This window comes from Eulemur rufifrons, chromosome 24, assembly GCF_041146395.1.
Source record: "Eulemur rufifrons isolate Redbay chromosome 24, OSU_ERuf_1, whole genome shotgun sequence".
NCBI lineage: Eukaryota > Metazoa > Chordata > Mammalia > Primates > Lemuridae > Eulemur > Eulemur rufifrons.
Genome location: NC_091006.1, coordinates 20343486 through 20363582, shown reverse-complemented (window position 1 = coordinate 20363582; position 20097 = coordinate 20343486). Strand labels below are relative to the sequence as shown.

Sequence of the window (20097 nt, the reverse complement as noted above, 5' to 3'; positions counted from 1 at the left end):
TTTCGTAAAAAAACGAGCATATCATAATATTCATGTTTGAGCATGCATTTCAGTTGAACAGTGTGAGTAGTAATAACTGAGGTCCTGTTAGGAATTATGTCTTTGTGTATGAGCATGATTTAACATTTGTTAATAACTCACACACACATATATTTGGCAGCTTTAGCCTGCAGAATTTTTCATATTTGGGAAAGTATTTTGTAAATATAAATGTTAATAATTTAAAAGGGAATTTTTTAAAGACATTAATTTATACACAGTAAAATGGACAGACCTTATGTGTTCAGTCTGATGATTTTTGATGGTTGAGTGTACCTCTGTAGCCACCACCCAAAACAAGATGTAGAACATTTTCATAATCCCAGAAAGTTCCAATATGACCCCTTTCTTATTATTTCTCTGTCCCCAGAGGCCACCAGTAGAAAGTGAATTTGCTTATAATATGCTAGAACCTCATTTTAATGCTTGTATACTAGAGTTTAAAGTGTTAGCTTTTTATATGTTTTTATAAACAGTGCAAAAATATTAAACTTGAAACGTACATAGAAATGAGAGGGATTTTTATTTAGAAAATGTAGTAGGTAGAACATAATAGCTTATGTGTTGTGGCTACTTTTTCATGAATGATTGCTCGAAACACATAGTGTTTAGGGAGAAGGGGAGAGACCAAAATCTAGGAGAAAATGGCCTCCTTAGCTAAGTTCCTGCCCGTATTTATTTCCAAGGACATGTGTGCAAAGGATCTGGGCTGTTCATTATTTTTTTTTTTTAACAACTTCCATACAGGTCAGCTGTTTTCAGCTGACCTTTGAACTCAGCAAACAAGCATCTTTGGGCAGGCATTTTCACCTGACCCTTCATTCACCTTCATTCTTTCCATCCATCCATCCTTCTAGACCCAGCCCCTACACTTATGTTAAAAATTAAATGATTCAACTTCAAATATTTTGTTTGTGGTTCTCTTCCATCCTGTAAAATCTGTGGTTTCTATTCACTAAACCCTCGGAATGCTCTGAAATTAAAATTTTATCCTCCTTTTTTTTTTTTTTTTCCAAATTTCCTCAGTCACTCTGGGGGCTCCGAAAAGAGATGTGTACTTTTTCTTCTATTTCATATCCTCTGCCCATTTTATATTAAACAATTTTGGCCCTTGTCTTTGATATGAATTATAGATATTTTTTCCTGGTATGTCATTTGTCTTTCGACCTTGGTGTTTTGTTTTGGATTTTTTGTTTGTTTGTTTGTTTGAGACAGAGTCTCACTCTGTTGCCCAGGCTATAGTGCTGTGGCATCAGCCTAGCTCACAGCAACCTCAAACTCCTGGGCTCAAGCGATTCTCAGCCTCCAGAGTAGCTGGGACTACAGGCATGCGCCACCACACCCAGCTAATTTTTTTTTTTCTATTTTTAGTAGAGACAGGGTTTCTTACTCAGGCTGGTCTCAAACTCCTGATTACATGCGTGAGCCACTGGTCCCCACCTGGATTTTTTTTTCTCAGACTTTTCTTTTATGGCTTCTGCATTTTAAGTCATACTTGGAACGACTTTCCCACTGAAAGATCTTAAGGAATTTACTCATATTTTCATCTCATACTTTCTGGTTTCTTTTTCTGCATTTAACTCTTTGTTCCACTTTCCTTAATGAACTGTATAAGGTATGGATCCACACTGATCTTTTTCAAGATAGCTGTCTAGTTGTCCCAACATTTTTTAAGTTGGGACATATAACCCACTGATGGTTATATGCTACATTTTTCGTATAGTAAGTTCTCATTTGTATATGGCTCCATTTCTGGACTTTTTGTTCTATATCTTAATTCCTGCCTGTTCGTGATCTAATATTCCCTCATTACTGTTTTTCATTTTTTTCACCGTATTCCTTGTTATTCTCACTTTTTAAATATGATCTTCAGAATCAGGTTGTTAAGTTCCAGAAGAAAAGAAACCTTTTAGTATTTTTGTTTGATCACATTTATGTTATGAATTAACATCTTCATGATGTCAGGTCTTCCTATCTAAGAACATGGTGTCTTTATATTGGTTTTGTATCTATTTTTGTGCTCTTTAGGAGTGTTTTAAAATTTTTCTTGTTTTGGTTTCAGACCATTTTGTTGAAGTTCGTTCCTGAGTACTTTATCTTCTTTTGTTGCTATAATACACTGAATCTTAACCAAAAGGCTGAGAAGCGGTTTTTTGTTGCTATAATAAACGAATTGTTCCGTTCTATTTTCTCCCTGGTTATGTTTAACTTTGTTCTTCTTATCCTTCAATTAGACCCCAAAGGGCATACTTCTGGAGGACTCAGATTTAAATCTAATTCTGTTTTTGTTTACTCAGACATCAGCCAGTGATTTGAGAGGATGCTCTTATATATATGTAGGCATATTTGGTACCTGCAAATGGTTAATCTAAGTAATGATGAATTTCTATATATAGCATGTAGATAAAACATTTGCATTTATAACTTGAGTAGTTGTAAGTTTTCTGTGGCACATAGTCAATGGAGACTATATTTTTTGACTTTTTAATTTATGTAGGTAACATGAAGGTATACTGTGGGCACAGTAATGACATAGAAGCAAGGAAAAAGTAAAAATAATATATTATGTAAAAACTAAATTCATATTAATGCTTACTTGGTAAATCATTTGAAGAAGTCCAGTTTTAATTTATTTAATTCAATATTAAATATACCTGAAAATAGATTATAAAAAGGCCAAGATACTGACATCAAGGTTTGCAAAATGGAATAGTCTAGATAGTAGAAATTTTTCAAAACAGCAATGATTTTTTAAATCCATTCCTTGTCTAGATCTTTGAATAAATATATTTTGAATATTTTATAAAAACTGCCCCAAAGTGATGCATTACTGTGCTGATCTTCATTATTTTATTTCAAACAAGTTTTGTTTTTCTTTAAAAAAGAAATACAAGTCATAGTAATAGAAGATGGGCAGTGTCAATATTATGAACTGAGAGATTATCTATATAGGAGATGTAAATGTGTTGTTTTAAAATTTAGAAAACTAATTTTGCTGGATGTGCTAATTTTCTTGTTTAACTAGGCAGCAATATAGTTAGTGGCTTGGGGCACTTTGCTAATTTAAATGTTTTTCCTCTTGACTATGTTGGTGATTTTCTCATATAACATATTGTCACTGAGTTTGTAACATGGTTTATTTTCTTGTTAGAAAATATATTCTCTCATGGAATTTGACTAAATGATTCAGGAGATTATTTCTTTGTATTTTTCTTGATGTTTTTTGAAGGAGGCAGAATTTGTCCTCTTATTAGGAACTTGTTTTTAAAATATTGATTGAAATATCATAAATTTGCCTGGCAAATGTATTGTAAAGTATCTTGGGGTTGATGTATTTTTTTTTTTTTTAAACCTCTACATCATAAATTTTTTCCTTAGCAGACTAGGTTTTTCTACTAATAGAATTTTAAATAACCCAGTATATGCTTATGAAAATGAATCAATTCTAATTTCCACACTGTGATCATTTTGAGACTTGAAGCCTGTGGTACACACAAGAATGTATTCTCTTGTTCAATTTTTTGAAATCTAGATTTCTGGCACATCTTTTATAAGATGTTAGAATTCTTTTTATGCAAATGGGAAGGGATCTTAGGGCAACTTTAAGTGTGAAAAAAATAGAGTGAATGAAGAGAGATTTCTGCCAACTTATCTATTACAGGGAAGCAAAATACAAACAAGAGTTGGATTGTTAATGTTGCTTTGTACCTGGCTAAGCAACTGTCCCATTGCAGTAACGCATTTTCTTCACAATTCAGCCAATGTTCCATTTGTATCCTTTATATTTTAGTAACATACATGTAAGTATTTATATCATTTTTATTTTTTTCTTCTCAATTGGAAATAGCTCTGTGCCCAAAATATTTGAATTCTCCGCCATCTTATCTGTGTTGCAACTTTTTAAAACTGTTAAGGTTGTAATGATGTTTGCTTAAGGTGTGTGTGTGTGTGTGTGTGTGTGTGTATATCATTCTTTTATTCTGGCTTAGAGCATATATATTTCTTATAGGAACTCTTACATGAAATATATATCAAATTCAAATTGCAAAATAAAGTATTCTAGATATTATGAATCATTAGCCTCCTTAACAAGGATTTCAGCTTACAGGACAAATTGCGGAAAATCTTGGAGAGGAGGAGCAGTTGGTCCAGGGCTTATGTGCCCTTTTGTTGGGCATTTCGATTTACTTCAATGATAACTCACTTGAGAGCTGCATGAAGTAAGTAAGGGGAAGATGACTCTCTATGGCATCAAGAGATAATGGCACATTTTTTCTGCCAAAGTATAATGTAGACCAAGCTTTTATGTTTTGTTATGATTTTGTGTTTTTTTAAAGCATTTCAATGTGCTTATCTCTATAGAGAGAAACTAAAACAACTAATAGAGAAGAGGATTGGCAAAGAGAATTTCATAGAGAAACTGGGATTTATTAGCAAACATGAGTTATATTCCAGAGCGTCTCAGAAACCCCAGCCAAACTTTCCCAGTCCAGAATGTATGATATTTGATCATGAGTTTACAAAGCTGGTAAAAGAACTTGAAGGTAAGACAAGAAGGTTTATATTGATATTCATTAGAAAGTAAATGTGATTATATTGTGTATATATGTCCTGGATACATGCAGATTATATGATAAACCTGAAAGTAGATCTTTTTTCCTAGCTCTTGATCTGTAGCCCATTAAAGGACAGTTGGCTTTCAGTAAGATTGGAAAGATTTTTCCAATCTGTCATGGAGTTAGATTATATGTTTTGACTAAGTGTTAATAATAAAATAGTATTTTAAATGTTTAAAATAAATAAACTTTCTTTTCCAGGTGTTATAACTAAGGCTATTTATAAGTCCAGTGAAGAAGATAAAAAAGAAGAAGAGGTGAAGAAGACATTAGAACAGCATGACAATATTGTGTCTCACTACAAAAATATGATTCGAGAGCAAGTGAGTGCTAATGAACTGTATACACTCTGATTACTACTGATAGGTATTTTCTATATTAAGGAAGAATTTTTCCTCGCATTTCAAATGAAAGAAGATATAGAAAGTAAAACTCATTATTTTTCAAAGTATCTAGGTGTTCAACAAACTGAATGCTTAATATGTCCTAAGCACTGTGCAGGATGTTATAGATAAAAACATGAATCAGACAGGTTTCCGTATCAGTTCCATGGGAGACAAACCCATAAATAGATTAGTGTAACACGCATTTCATTACATATTAAGTCTAGTGATAGAGCCAATCAAAGGCATATGGCAGCACTGAGAGGCACCTAATTTAGCTAGGTAGGAGCAGGGGCTTACAAAAAACCAAGATGCTGAGTCCAGGCAAAGGGAGAGGTCGGGAATAGAGGCAGGAAGTGACAAACAGCATGATAAGCTTGAGTCTAATGTTGCTGGCTTGTACTTAGAACACTCTGGCAGCTGTGTAAAGGAGAAATTTGAGGGGCAAAGCTAGAGGGAGAGGGAGCCAAGAAGGGGAGGCTGTTGTGGTGGGTGAGCTGCGGAAGGAAACTAGGGCACTGATGGTAGCAGTGATGATGGTAAGAGCTGCCCTTTTTTGTTTACTATGTTTCACATGCTCACTAAGCATTTTAAACTCTCGTTTAATTTTCACCATACCCCTACAAAGTAGTTATTATCTTCAGTTTAGAATAAATGAGGAATCCGAGACTTAGAGAATTTAAACTCACCCAGGGTCACTCCGCAAGTGGTAGAAGAGAATTCAATTGCATGTGTGTTAATGGGATGCTAAAGCTCTTACCATGTGGTTCAGAGGAGACAGATTTGAGAAATGTGAAAAATAAAGAAAATAAAACTAGCAGGACTTAGTAATGTGTAGATGCAGGTTTGAGGGTGCATAAAGGGTCAAATGTGATCCCTACATTTCTGTCTTGGACAACTGAATAGATGATATTGCCAGGTGTGGCAAGGAAGAGCATGAGTAGAATCTTCTAAATTAAGAACTGCCTGTAGGTTATTTTCTTCCCCACAATCTGTATTACTGAGATTGTAATTTTAAGAAAGAATAAAAATATTATGGTATTCATTTCAGCTTCAGCTTTTCGGTTTATAAGCAAACAATAAATTAGAATCATCTTTGAATGATCAAAATTTGAATCATCAGACTACCCATGATTATTAGGATTTTTCATTTATATGTTGGTACAAACATGGAGTCATTTCCAGTTGGTAAAATGTGATGTCTTTGGGACAATGGAAAAGTAAACACTTGGAATGTGATGTAGTCCCAAAATAAACATTTGGGGCTAACAAATATAGTTGATTTGGAAGAAGAAAAGAGTGATTTGAAAAATTACTATAATGACTCTTTTTCAGAAATCTTCATTTTAAACATTCTCTCACCACTTAAAATGCTGTTTGGTATTAGGTAACAAGCATCTAGAGCTATAAAATGTTTATATCCTTTGAAATGACATTTGAGACTTTATCCTAAGGAAATTCTCCAAAATTCAGGAAAACAATTACATAGACTAAGATATGTGTTGTAATAATGTTTATCATTTTGAAAAATGGAAAGCAACCTCAGTGTCAGAAACATTGAATATAAATTATATTGCATCTACTTGATCAGATTTTAAGTGAGCATTAAAAATTGTGATTGTGAAAACTAGCAATATGGGAAAATTAGAATAGTAAGTAAATTAAAGATTACAAAATTATATGTGGACTGATTATGACAAGTTTAAAAAACATGGATTAGAAAAAAATTAGAAAATAAAATATATGAAATTCCAACTATAGTTATATTTAGGGTGGTGAGAGTTGGAAGCTCTTTTTTCTCTTTCCAGTCTTCTAAATGTTCTGTTATGGCTGTCTTTTAATGTAAAAAATAACGTACATATGTATACGTACATATGCTAAGCTTCTTAAATAGTTCATGGTATAAATTTCTTAAATGGTTTGATGGACCATAAAATGGAGTTTTTTCATTTGATATCCCCCCATAATTGCAGTGAGATTGCAAATGCCATAGTGTTTATTAATTGGGCCTTACTTGAAATCCTACAGTTCTACTGCATGTTAATTTGCCTTGGTGCATATGGTAATGTATTACTGCTTAATTATTGAATGATTTTGGAGCTGTTGAGTTCTTTAATATACTAACCCAAAATAACCTCTAATTTTTAAAATTTGTTCTTCTTCTTAATGGTAATTAGTATGAACGTGAAACACTTGAATTATATTTTGTTTCACAGGATCTGCAACTTGAGGAATTAAGGCAGCAGGTTTCTACATTAAAATGTCAAAATGAACAGCTCCAGACAGCAGTCACACAGCAAGTATCTCAGATTCAGCAGCACAAGGATCAGTATAATCTGCTTAAAGTACAGCTAGGTAAGTGTAGCTAGCCATCACTATTGTAGGGTCTGGGTCATTCTATTCTTGGGAGCTAGACAAAGTAAAACAGATTCTTTTTACGGACTAATCTTTCTGTAACCTTAGTCACAGTGATGACGTGTAAATCGGAGTTTAAAACAAAGTAGCATGGTAGTTAAGAGTAGTTGAGATTGAAATCCAAGCTTCTTGCTACCTGATTATCTGATCCATAGACTCTGAACCCTGGCTGCTCATTAGAATCTCCTGAGATCCTTTTTATTGGTTAAAAAAAAAAAAAAAAGAAAAGAAAAACCCCACTAGTGTTTCTGATTTAATTAGTCTGGGGTTGGGTCCAGGCATCAGGAATTATTGGAGACTCCCCAAGTGATTCAAATGTACAGTTGGTTGAGAAAGACGGATCTAATCTTTCAGTTTTCTCTTCTGCAAAATGAAGATAATAATAACATCTGAGCATTAAATGAAATAATATATGTAAAATTCTGGTGGTGCTTGGCATATGGTAAGAGCTCGACTGCTTGTAAATAGTGTCATCCGATAGTGCTTGTGAAGATTTTTTTAAAAGAGATTTTATTTTATCTTCATTGACAGAATTGGAATTGAAATAACTGTAATTCTTAAATCCTAGATCACCAGACCATGCAGTTTAGTCAACTGTTTGACTATGCTGTTTTCCTCCCAGAAATCTAAAAATATCATCAGTCCATTATTTTTATCAAGACACTATTCTACAAAGATGAAATGTGATTGCAGAAGTGCTGCCAAAGTAATTGAATTAAGAAAGTTATATATTTGAATCTTCTAGTTCACATAATGAAAAACTTAGGTTTCATACTGGCTTTTTAAAATTTATGCTTGGCTAACAGGAAAAGACAATCAGCATCAAGGTTCTTACAGCGATGGGGCTCAGATGAATGGCGTTCAGCTGGAAGAAATTGGTAGGTTGCGAGAAGAAATAGAAGAATTAAAAAGTAACCAGGAACTTTTACAGAGTCAGCTGACTGAAAAGGACACTTTGATTGAAAATCTGGTAAGTAAATGTTTAAAAATTTAAAATAAGAGGTCAAGAGTGATTCTCACTCTGCCTTTTTCTTTCTTTCTCTTATAAATTTTTATTTACTTATTTATTTTTGCTGGATCCCTTAAGCCAGAGTATCATATATTAAGATTTTTTTTAGAGTATGAGTGTTAGAGTTACACTCCCTAAACTTCCATGCTTCCTAGCTAAGTGAATTTAAGCAACTTAGTGAACCTCTTTAAACTTGTTTCCTAATCTATAAATTGGTGGTGGTAATATCTGTTTCATTGTTATGAGATTTAAATGACATACTCTTAATACATGGAAGCTGTTCAATAAATATCTGCTTTTATGCTTTCTCCATATGACCTCAGGTAAATGCTTAGATTTAATAAATTACTTGGTACAAATATAAATTTTTTACATATGGAAAAGTTGTAGATTATATACACTGTGTTGAAATTTTGTCTTGGGCATAAAAATTAAAATGATGTGAATTTTTTTGGTTAAGCATGTATAAGATACAGTTTATATGTGTACAGTTCTGTTTGGTTTTTGCCTATCTCTTTAGAATGAATTTATTTCATAGTTTATTTCTTTGCTATTTATAGAAATCTTCCCAAACATCTGGCATGAATGAAGAGTCTTTAGCAACAGCTTCAGCTAGAGATTCTGAACAAGTTGCAGAGTTAAAACAGGTAATTTTCTAGCTTGATCCAAGTTCTGTTTTTGTTTTTTTTTTTTTTGACAGAGTCTCACTCTTTGCCTTGGATAGAGTGCAGTGGCGTCATCGTAGCTCACTGCAACCTCAATCTCCTGGGCTCAAGTGATTCCTCTGTCTCAGCCTCGTGAGTAGCTGGGACTCCAGGTGCATGCCACCACACCCGGCTAATTTTTTCTATTTTTGGTAGAGATGAGGTTTCAGTCTTGCTCAGGCTGGTCTGGAACTTCTGACCTAAAGCGATCCTCCCACCTCAGCCTCCCAGAGTGCTAGGATTATAGACATGAGCCACCTCACCTGGCCAATTTTCTTTTAATTATAATTGAGTTATAGCCCTGTAGTTTCATTAACCTAGAACTACTTTGTTAGATGTAAGCACAATTTGAGTTAAGATAGCCATTTGAAAATCTAGAAGCTATTTTTAATTATATGGTAATAGTATTTTGCTTTTTATTGTTTTCATTTTTCAATGGTGTTCTTTTTAACAGAATCTCAGCATGTCACCCAGATTATTTGTAGATTATCAGTGAACTAACAAAGACAAATTTAAATATATTTCTAAGCTGCAAATATGAAGGTGTAAAATCTTACGCCTAATTTTCTTATAAGTATTGACTATGATAATTGCTTGACTAAATGTACTGGGTGTTTAAACTATTCTGTCAGGAAATGTTGAATTTTAGAAGTGGAAAAGGAAATAATAGGAGGTAAACTTGTATATGTCTCAATTACATGACTCCAGCTGAAAAGCAAAATAAACTTTTTCTGCTCTGGTAACTTAAAAAATCTAGAAAACCAAATTAAACTTTTTTCTGCTTGGTTAATTTATAGTATTTATAAATTCCTATCAAACTAGATCATTTATCTTTGTCTAATGAGAAAATTAAATATATTTGTTTAAGAAAAGAGCCAGAAAAAAGGGAAAAGAGCTGTTGACATGTAGAATTAAATAACATACTAATTAGGAAAACCTAGAAAAGTATCAGATTGCTTATTAGTATATATTATCTCTAAACAGGTTCTGGGTTTGGGAGGGTTTTCCCCCCTTTTTTTCTTCCTTCCTTTCCTTCTCTTTTCTTCCTTTCTTATTATAAAAGGAATGCATGCTTCTTTAAAAAAAAAAAAAATCCAAGCAATACTAAAGTAAGAAGTGACCATCCTTATCAGCCTAGGACTGACTTCCTTCTTCCTTCTCTGGTCAGTTGGCCCTGGCCCACTGACGTGACTGATCTGAGAGAGGAACAACTGACTGTAAGCAAAGAAACTATGTCTTACTTTGGTAATGTCCATGTACCTTACAGTAGATTTAAAATCCAACCTTTTTTTTAAAATCACTTATCATTGAGGCTTTCCAGTTTTCCAGTATGTGTTCACAATATTTTGTTTGTGTGAGGAAGATTAAAATGCTGTTTTGGTTTTATTAAGTCTGCCTACACTAAAACTATATTAAAATTAAAGGGAATTAAGTTATTAATATATAGCCTTAGTCTATAAATTTCAAGTAAAAATTTTTACTATTTAATTATGCTTCCCAGTGAAACTTTAGTTGTTTACTTTTTCCAAGTTATTTTCTTCTGTAAATCTTAGATTATTAAAAAATATATACCTTAAATGTCAATTTTGTTATTTTATAATATATAATAAAATACTGTATAAAGAAAATTAAATGTAACTCATTTTGATAACCAAAAAAAAAGTTCAAAGCTACATATGTACATGATAGTAGGAATTTTAAAGAGAACAAAAGAAAGGGCTTTTTATATGTCAGCATCCCACCACTTACTCAGTGTCTCCAGACATTACCCAGTGTCTTGGGGGGGATTGGGGGGAGCATCCTGGTTGAGAGCCACCTTTATAATTGCTTTTCTTTATTCTGTACTGTTGTGAGGGAGAGAAGTTTGAAAATTCCAACATTAATATGAACTTTAAATTAATTCCCCAGTTTTCACTATAACGGTACTTTTCATCAGTGTTTGGTGGATCCTAGTCTAAAGATGTCCTGTTTTGCTCTTCTAAATAATAAACCTCTATTTCAGCCAGGTGAGGAGGAACAGTTGCCCAGTGTATGAGATTGGGACAGAGATCAGATGGTCTGTTTCTTTTTTTTTTTTTTTTGAGACAGAGTCTCTCTCTGTTGCCCAGGCTAGAGTGAGTGCCGTGGCGTCAGCCTAGCTCACAGCAACCTCAAACTCCTGAGCTCAAGCGATCCTCCTGTCTCAGCCTCCCGAGTAGCTGGGACTACAGGCATGCACCACCATGCCCGGCTAATTTTTCTATATATATTTTTAACTGTCCATATAATTTCTTTCTATTTTTGGTAGAGATGGGGTCTCGCTCTTGCTCAGGCTGGTCTCGAACTCCTGAGCTCAAACGATCCGCCCACCTCGGCCTCCTAGAGTGCTAGGATTACAGGCGTGAGCCACCACGCCCGGCCGGTCTGTTTCTTAAATAGTCTTCTAACCAGCCCTGCAGTTTTTAACCCCATTTTTACCTATACTTCTAGACATATTTAATGGTACCATTTCCTGAACCTTTTAGTAGTTAATGCATTCATTGTAAGTACCAGCTAGACTTTCTCAATAGTCAACCTCAGTTTTCAGGTTTTTCAGTGCTGAATTAGTTACCGCTGTTATTTGCTCTCTGAAATTCCCCAATTTTATTGCTCTTTTCTCTTATTCTCCTTGTAGGTTTCTTCCTCCTGCTGTCCCTTCCTCTTTCCCTCTCTCCCTTCTTCTACTCCATTTCTCTGTCCCTTCGTCTCTCCATCCCTTCCTTCCTTCCTTTTTCCCCTCCCTCCCTTTGTTTATGATTGAATGAGATCTCAAGAGGGAGCAGAAGTAAATGAATGTGTTTAATTTTTTATCTTGAACCCAAAGTTCAAGAATAGTTCTTTAGAGTTAGATTTTAAAACTTGGAAGCTATGATTTTAGAAGGTAGCGTCAAGAAAGGAAATTATTTTTTAAAATTTCTTCCTATAAATAGACAGTTCCTTGATGAAATTAATACTATTTAATGTTACAGCTCAACTGTTTTTGTCTCTTAGGAACTGGCAACATTAAAGTCTCAGTTAAACTCACAATCTGTAGAGATCACCAAACTACAGACAGAAAAGCAGGATCTGTTACAGAAAACAAAAACATTTGTAAGTTAATTCTTTTTTTTCCTTCTGAAAGGTAGTACCCCAAGCTTGCTATATTATTAATATTTCTCAGCCACAGTGAAAAAGAAGCAAATTCATCAGATAACACCTTCTCTTTACTCGCTAGCTGGTGTTCTAGTTACAGAGGTTTCTTGTTCATACTGGTAGCCATTTTATAACCAGACTGACCAGGTTGGTTTATTTAGTTGCTTAATTTTGCTCTGTTACATCCTTCAGTCCAAGCTGGCAGCCTTTCTGTTCTGCTGGGTATAAAGTTATCAAAAAACCCTTGATGTTTTCTGCAGAACACACTTTCTCACACTTTACAATATAGATAGGCTGCGAATTTTCCAAATCTTGAAGTTTTGATTCTTCAATTTATCTCTACCCCTCTCACGTTTTACTATAAGCAGCAAGGAGAAACCAGGCCACACTCCAACAGTTTGCTTAGAAATCTCAGCAAAATATCCAGGTTCGTTACTTACAAGTTCTACTTTCCACAAAACACTGAACACAATTTGGCCAAGTTCTTTGCTGCTTTATAACAAGTAGCCTTTCCTCCAATTTCCAATGACATGTTCCTCATTTCCATCTGAAACCTCACCGAAAGTACCTTTAACTCTTACATTTCTGCATTTTGTTCATGATGATATATGTGTATATCTACCACCATACAAGCTTTCTCCACAACTTTCCTCTTCTCTTTCTGAGCCCTCACTAGAATCACTTTTAATGTCCATATTTCTAGGCTTTATCTAACATGCACCTCTGAACTCTTCCAGCCTCTACTCATTATCTAGTTCCAAAGCCACTTCCTCATTTTTAGGTATTTGTTGTATCATCATCCCACTTCCTGGTATTTTAGAAAAAAGATAGGGAAAGACTGAAAAACTGATTTAAGAGTACCTCCTATTTGCATTTCACTAATTAATGGCCTTTGGCTCAATTTGTCTACCTGTCTCTCTGAGATGATAGTATGGACTTAAAAGAAGCCTATGAGAGAATGGCTTTGAAAAATAATCTCTGCTCACTAAACGCTGCATTACAATTACATTAGAGCTGCCTCATTGATTAGTTTTCTGGGCTGACCTTGAGGCAGCTTAGCGCAGCCTTCCTCGTACTCTGATGGGATGTGATGCTGCTCCACTCTGATGACAGCTCATCTGTCAGTGGAGAGCACTTTGTTTTACCCGTAAATTACATAAATAATTATATTTTCTGTTATTGAAAGTAAAATTTCAAAATAGCAAGAAAATTAAATCACCACTTTGGGAGTTGAGATTGATTATTTGTGACTTTAAAGAAACATTTTTTTTCCTACTTTCTACTTCTAGGCAGAATCAGTTCCTGTACAAGGAGACAGTGAGACTGTAATAGCTGCTAAAACTACTGATGTAGAAGGAAGACTGTCAGCATTATTACAAGAGACTAAAGAATTAAAGGTTAGTTTTTGGTAAAATTTTATTTATTACAGATAATATGAAATGAACTCCATGAAATTTTGTTACATTTCATTTAATCTCTCAAATTCTTACATTTATGAAGAAAGTTAATGGGGTGTGATTTTATCTCACAACATTTCCATTTCTATTTTGATGCTTGCTTTATTTATTTATCTATCTATCTATCTATTTGGAGACAGAGTCTCACTCAGTTGCCCTAGCTAGAGTGCAGTGACGTCATCATAGCTCACAGCAACCTCAAACTCCTGGACTCAAGTATCCTCCTGCCTCAGCCTCCTGAGTAGCTGGGACTACAGGCGCGCACCACCATGCCCAGCTAATTTTTTCTATTTTTAGTAGAGACAGGGTCTCATTCTTGCTTAGGCTGGTCTTGAACTCCTGGCCTCAAGTGGTCCTCCCACCTCAGTCTCCCAGAGTGTTAGGATTACAGGTGTGAACCACTGCACCTGGCCTCTATTTTGATGATTAAAGATGGTGCAAGTGACGTTTCTTTAATGCCATTTCAAATAATGATATTGAATATGTGAAATAAGAATATATATTCTTATGTAGTATGAGAGTAAAATTCATTGAAAATATCTTGAGTTTTATTACCAGCATCAATATCTAATCAATCACAATAACAAAACAAGGATTACAAATTTGGCTAATACACAAGCCACATGTAGGCTTTCCATAAGGCTGAGAAACACAGACACATTAATTCCTGCCAGCCATCAGAATAAATAACATGAGAAAAGAATGAGGTAACTTAACATTAATAAAAAGTAAAGGGCATGAAGAAGAAATTGGGAAAATGAAGATAATATATAACTGTGCTTTTTGGATTGTGCCCAAATTATTTTATTTTTAAATGATAGATTTTATTTGAAGCTATTACTCTTTCCCATTTAATTATATGCATGAAATTGGGATTTTTTTTTTTTTTTTTTTTTTTTTTTGAGACAGGATCTTTCTCTGTCACCCATGTTGGAATGCAGTGGCCTCATCATAGTTCACTGTAATCTCCAATTCCTGGCTCCAGTGATCCTCTTGCCTCAGCCTCCCATGTAGCTGGGACTACTGGCGTATGCCACCATACCCGGCTAATTTTTTTCTATTTTTGTAGAGATGGGGTCTCGCTCTTGCTCAGCCTGATCTCGAACTCCCGGCTTCAAGCGATCCTCCTGCCTCAGCCTCTGAAAGTGCTAGGATTACAGGCATGAGCCACTGCACCCGGCCGATAGTTTTTTGTTTTTTTTTTTTTTAACTTTGAGTTCTAATTCTGATGCTAACCAGGCTTCTGCTGTAAAATGTTTTATGTCTCCATTTACTCCTTTGATTATCTGAAATAGTATTGCTGTTTTTAATCTCTTAAGGATTTTTTTGAGGAATAGCTAACTAAAACTATATTTTGTATGTTAAACTCTATTTTTCACAATAACCATCTTGGATGAATAGTCTAACATATCCTCATGTTACTTGATATACCCTCAACCTTTACCCCTAAACTCTTTAGATTGAACAAGTACAGTGATTTATCATAGGAACAAACTTTGTTAAAAACTCAGGAAAGTGAGTACTAATTTTAGATTATTAACTTTTACTTTTCGTTTCCTAGAATGAAATTAAAGCTCTGTCTGAGGAAAGAACTGCCATTAAAGAACAGCTGGATTCATGTAACAGTACCGTTGCCATTTTACAAAACGAGAAAGACAAACTAGAGTTGGAAATTACAGATTCCAAAAAAGAGCAAGATGATCTCTTGGTGCTCTTGGCCGAACAAGATCAGAAAATATTTTCATTGAAGAGAAAACTCAAGGATCTTGGTTATCCAGTAAGATTAAAATGTTTCCAAATATGATTTGTATTTTTCTTTGTAATGCATCTTTAAAATTTTTAATTTCGCATGGAAAAGTTGTACCTCTATTATAGGCATAGATATGTGGGTTCATGTATATGGTATCATCTACATGGCTTTCACGATGTTGAGTGAATTGACTTAAGACACAGATTGAGTTCAGTTTCCAGCACTTGTAGACTATTGTGTTTTGGATCTTGAGCCTATAGAGTGAATTGATTCGATTGCTCTTTGAGCAGCAAGACTGTCATCACCCAAGTATGCCATTATCTTTTACCATATTTGGTTCAGATGTATGTGTAAAGAGGTATAGCCATTTCCTCAGCAAAGTTAACTGATAAATCTCATTCATATTAAAAATGATAGGGAGCCTTGAGCATTAAATCAAAGAAATCAGATGGCTGGTTTTCTACTGTAATTACTAGAATACAGAATTTATCAACAGAGTATATATCATTACGCATTGAATGTGACTTGAACAAATCTTCATAATATTAAATAGCATTTTTTTTTTTTACCTAGATTGTAGAAGAGGATGAACTTGAATCTGGAGACCAAGAAGATGAGGATGATGAAAATGAAGATGCCGATAAGGACCAGGATAGTATCTAGCTTTAAAATCTCTAGGAACGATAGAGATTATATTGTAACTTTGAGGATGGAATCTTAAGACAGTACTTTGGTTTGCCTCCACAGAAAATAAAGATTTAGAAACCAAGTGGAAACGGCTAATAAGACTATTGATGTATTTTTTAAATGTTGCCACCCATGCTGAAAACCCTTGCTGAACTATATGCAGAAAACATATCATCTTTTATTTAAATTCATCTAAATTGTCCCAAAATATAATTTGCAAAGAGCTTCAGACATCAAAAAATATACCATTTTCAGGCATGTGGTGGCAGTGCTATTTGCCTTAGTTCATTGATTATTTACTTTTCAGAATTTGTGACTTTAAGTACTAACACATTTGATGTAATGTGTATAGAATTGGAATCATTATTCCTACATTCAGCATTTGAGTTCCTGATGATTTTCTTTTAAAAAAAGGAGTTTACCTAAAAGCAAGATAGCCTGGGCTGAGGGTTAACACACATCATCAGCCCTCCATCCGATGTGACTCCTAAGATGTGCAGGGTAGGACAGTTTAGGATGAGTGCCTTGACACCTGAGATGGCTGCATTCTGTACCTCAGTGAAGAAGCCAAGGATGCTGACACACAACACAGGTGATGTGGAGGGCGGTTCTGAGAAAGTTTTGCAGCAGTGTATTAACATGGTTGGTTTTCGTTTTATTTTAAGCTAAACATCTAAAACAGATTATATAAGTTAACAGCTTATACAACTCAGATTTAGTATTGATTATCATAAAACATACTATCTTCCTAGTTTTTAAAGACCCAAACTATGATTTATATAATTTATTGGCATTTTTGCTGAATAGGTTTAAGTCAGATAATAGATTTTTAAAAAGCAAATGAAGCAATGTGTCAAAATTTAATGTTTCGTAATAAAAATAGATATTATGTTCACTTAATACCTGGTCATGGTTCCCTTTTTTCAGATTTTGAGAAAAGTATCTTATTCTTAATATAAGGTGAGGCAAGTAGAAATGGTGAGGGGGGCAGTTCTTTTACTAGGGATATGCTACTGAATTAACATTACTGGATGTTAAAAGCAGTCTTCTCATTTCAAACTAATGGTTAGGGTTCCATAAGATTGGAGGGAGCTACTTGGAGCAACTGCAGAAGTGAAAGAGGTTAGAGAAGGGTTTGGATTTTTCTGAATTCGGCATTGGAATTCTTACTAATGATTTCCTTTAAAGAAGTGAATTTATTTAAAGGCAAGATAGCCTGGGCTGGGGGATGCCTTCTGGGTTCAGAAATAGTTTGAGCAGTCCACTGAGGGACAAAAACTTTTGAAAGAGGAGGAGTATTCTCACCTGTCTTGAAAAAGGAGATGGCTGTGTGTTATAGAGTGCCCATGTTCCACCACTGCTACCACCCTAAGATGGCACTTGCCATCAGAGAACTGTCACTGGACCAGCTCAGATTGTTTGAAGTTTTCTAAAGTTGGCACCACATAATGAACAATGGGTTAATGACTACATTTCAGGCTAATGTTATAAGGATAAAAAAAAAAAAAAAAACTGGATCAGTAGCGAGAATTTGTAAGTATGGAATACCAAAGATCTTCAGAAGAAATGTGTGCAAAGTCAGTGCTGGTGTGCCAAACCCAGTCACTCAGGCTGGCCTGGATTAGGGGAGACACAGGAGGCCTTCATAGTTGCATAGTTCAGCCTGGAGCCAAAAGGGACATCTTCTTAAACCCAGCCTTAGTTCTTAGATTGCTTCTGGAGCCTCTTAAACTGATCTCCCTGTCTCTCCCACCCCACCCTCCAACCTTTCTCCATCTTCACCACAAAAAGCTTTCTAAAATGCAGATAGGAGCAGGAGATACTGCAGTCACCTACTGTTTGGAGTCCTTAGCAAGGTAGGTAAGACCCTTTGTGTTCTGCTGTCCTTCACGTATCTTATTTTAGGATTATAACCAAGATACGTGCTCTTACTGGCTGCTGTGGTCTGAATGTCCGCATCCCCTGCTCTGTTTTTGCCCAGCTGTTCTCCCTTCTCTGCCATTTCTTTTTCCTACGTTAGCAGGTGCCTCCATGATGACAGCCCAGTCGGTTTATTTCCTTTCTCTTTCTTCTTCTGGATTCTTTACTAATGCACATGTTTTTCTACATAAAGTAAAGCTGAGAAGGAAAAGTCCCAGCGTGGCACTTTACAGTTGTGTCCACCAGGATTTCTATTGCTCCTTTCGTTTTACAGCTTTTCACAAGTTTCTGTGCTGTGTCTAGAAACACAGTAATATATTCTTTGTGCGCTGCAGGGCTCCCTTGTGTCTGCTGCTTTTTGTCTTTTGATTAGACGTGTATGCCTAGAGCTGGAGCTGATCGTTCATTTTCAGAAATTTTGTGAGCTGGTTGTTAAACACAGCCATTATTAAAAATTGAATTTTATAAATTATAAGTAAACAAATTACATGAAACACAAAGATCATAAGTACTCAAAATTCATCACTTCCTAATTATTTTACTGTATTTTATAATTTCTGCTGCTGAGGATATTTGTGCCTATTCTGTCTACCTGTGTGGAGGAAACACCGTCTTAGGGTTCGCTGCTCCACATCTCCCCAATGCCACGTTTACTGATGTCAGGGCAAAGATTATAAATCGGAGCTCCATCCCACGAGAGAGCCAGCAGTTAAACATTTACCACCTCTAAGGCCACCAGCATGCTTTGGTAACTACACCCTCACTTTTCCTGTGAGATCCAACATCGCTGGATCTTTCAGTTTGAAGACTTTTGCAACTGGTTCCTAGAAAGGCTTCTATCAAGTCATATGCTTGGTCCTATCAACCTTGACCAATAAGACAGGACAGTTTTATCTCCATTAATTTCAACATTAAGGGCCAATCAACTTCTGTCTCTTCAAGTCGGTCAGCTTCCTCTTTTTGAGTCAGCCCATGTTGAGCTGGCCCTTTGAGTCATTTCATTTGCCGCATGCAAGACACCACTAAAATCTTTGAGTCAATCTCTATCAGTTGTACCCTAATCAAATTGAGTAGTTGCCAAAGTTTTTCGGTAACAGTAATCTGCCCGGTTGGCTGTAGTTTTAGTTTCTAATTTGTTTCTGATTTGGTTTCTAATTACTAATTAGCTCATTCGTCCATTATCATCTCTATCAGTTTAGTCTCTGAAGCCGCTTTGTTAATGCAGCTATTTCTATTTGAAGGAGAATCTGTGTGATTATCTGTGAAGAAAATTGGTATATTTAAAAAATTTCCTGCCATAGCAGTCCCCTTCTGAGCCTTTTACTTTAGGAACTTTCCAATTTAGAATGATTCTGTTGGTTACAATCTGGGCAATCTCTTTCCCTCTGGCAGCAACAGCCCAAATGTTGGAAACCAGTGACATCAGGGTTATCTCAATAGTCTGAAGAGTACCATGGGAATAAAAAGTGCAAATGACCGACACTGGAACCTTTCTAGATTTGGTAGAGACGCTTTGAGAATAGGAGATGCCAATCCTTAGGATGGGAGAAAAAGGAAAAAAAAAAAAAGGATGGGGTATGGACTTGGCAAATTCATATGGCTTCCCAATTTTGCCTGAAATCGGCCTTTTTAAAAAAAAAAAAATCTTAAATAGTTCAGAAATTATTGAGAAGCTGTGCTGTTTTATTTTTAGGTAACAGTGAGAAATTGCCTCAGAGTCACAGGGCGCATGCTAACGTCACTTTTCTAGGTTTGTGAAGCTTCTTTGTCGAGGAACTTCATTTCTGGAGGACTTGGCAATTAAGGTGACCCCATAACAAAGATAGGTCCACAGGAGCCGTGACCTCCTGTGACAGTCAGGGGTGACTGACCATGGCCTGAGGCCTGAGAATGCCTGGGGCCCCCTTGAGGCGGGACAGTAATGATCCACTGGTGTGTGTGTGAGTGTTTTACTGTTCACAGTGCTT

General features: G+C 35.3%; 1 protein-coding gene across 3 annotated transcripts in view; it reads left to right on the top strand.

Moving 5' to 3' along the window:
* The window catches only part of USO1 (USO1 vesicle transport factor), a 62744-nt gene extending 45855 nt beyond the window's left edge, over positions 1-16889 (top strand). For all 3 annotated transcript variants that reach the window (XM_069457236.1, XM_069457234.1, XM_069457235.1), the window contains 11 exons: positions 3701-3811; positions 4141-4259; positions 4402-4583; positions 4857-4978; positions 7255-7393; positions 8260-8423; positions 9023-9109; positions 12176-12274; positions 13606-13713; positions 15335-15550; positions 16097-16889. In XM_069457236.1, the coding sequence (XP_069313337.1) occupies positions 3701-3811; positions 4141-4259; positions 4402-4583; positions 4857-4978; positions 7255-7393; positions 8260-8423; positions 9023-9109; positions 12176-12274; positions 13606-13713; positions 15335-15550; positions 16097-16186 (1437 nt within the window). In that variant the 3' untranslated portion in view covers positions 16187-16889. The remainder of the gene's footprint in view (positions 1-3700; positions 3812-4140; positions 4260-4401; positions 4584-4856; positions 4979-7254; positions 7394-8259; positions 8424-9022; positions 9110-12175; positions 12275-13605; positions 13714-15334; positions 15551-16096) is intronic.
* The last annotated feature ends 3208 nt before the right edge of the window (positions 16890-20097 follow it).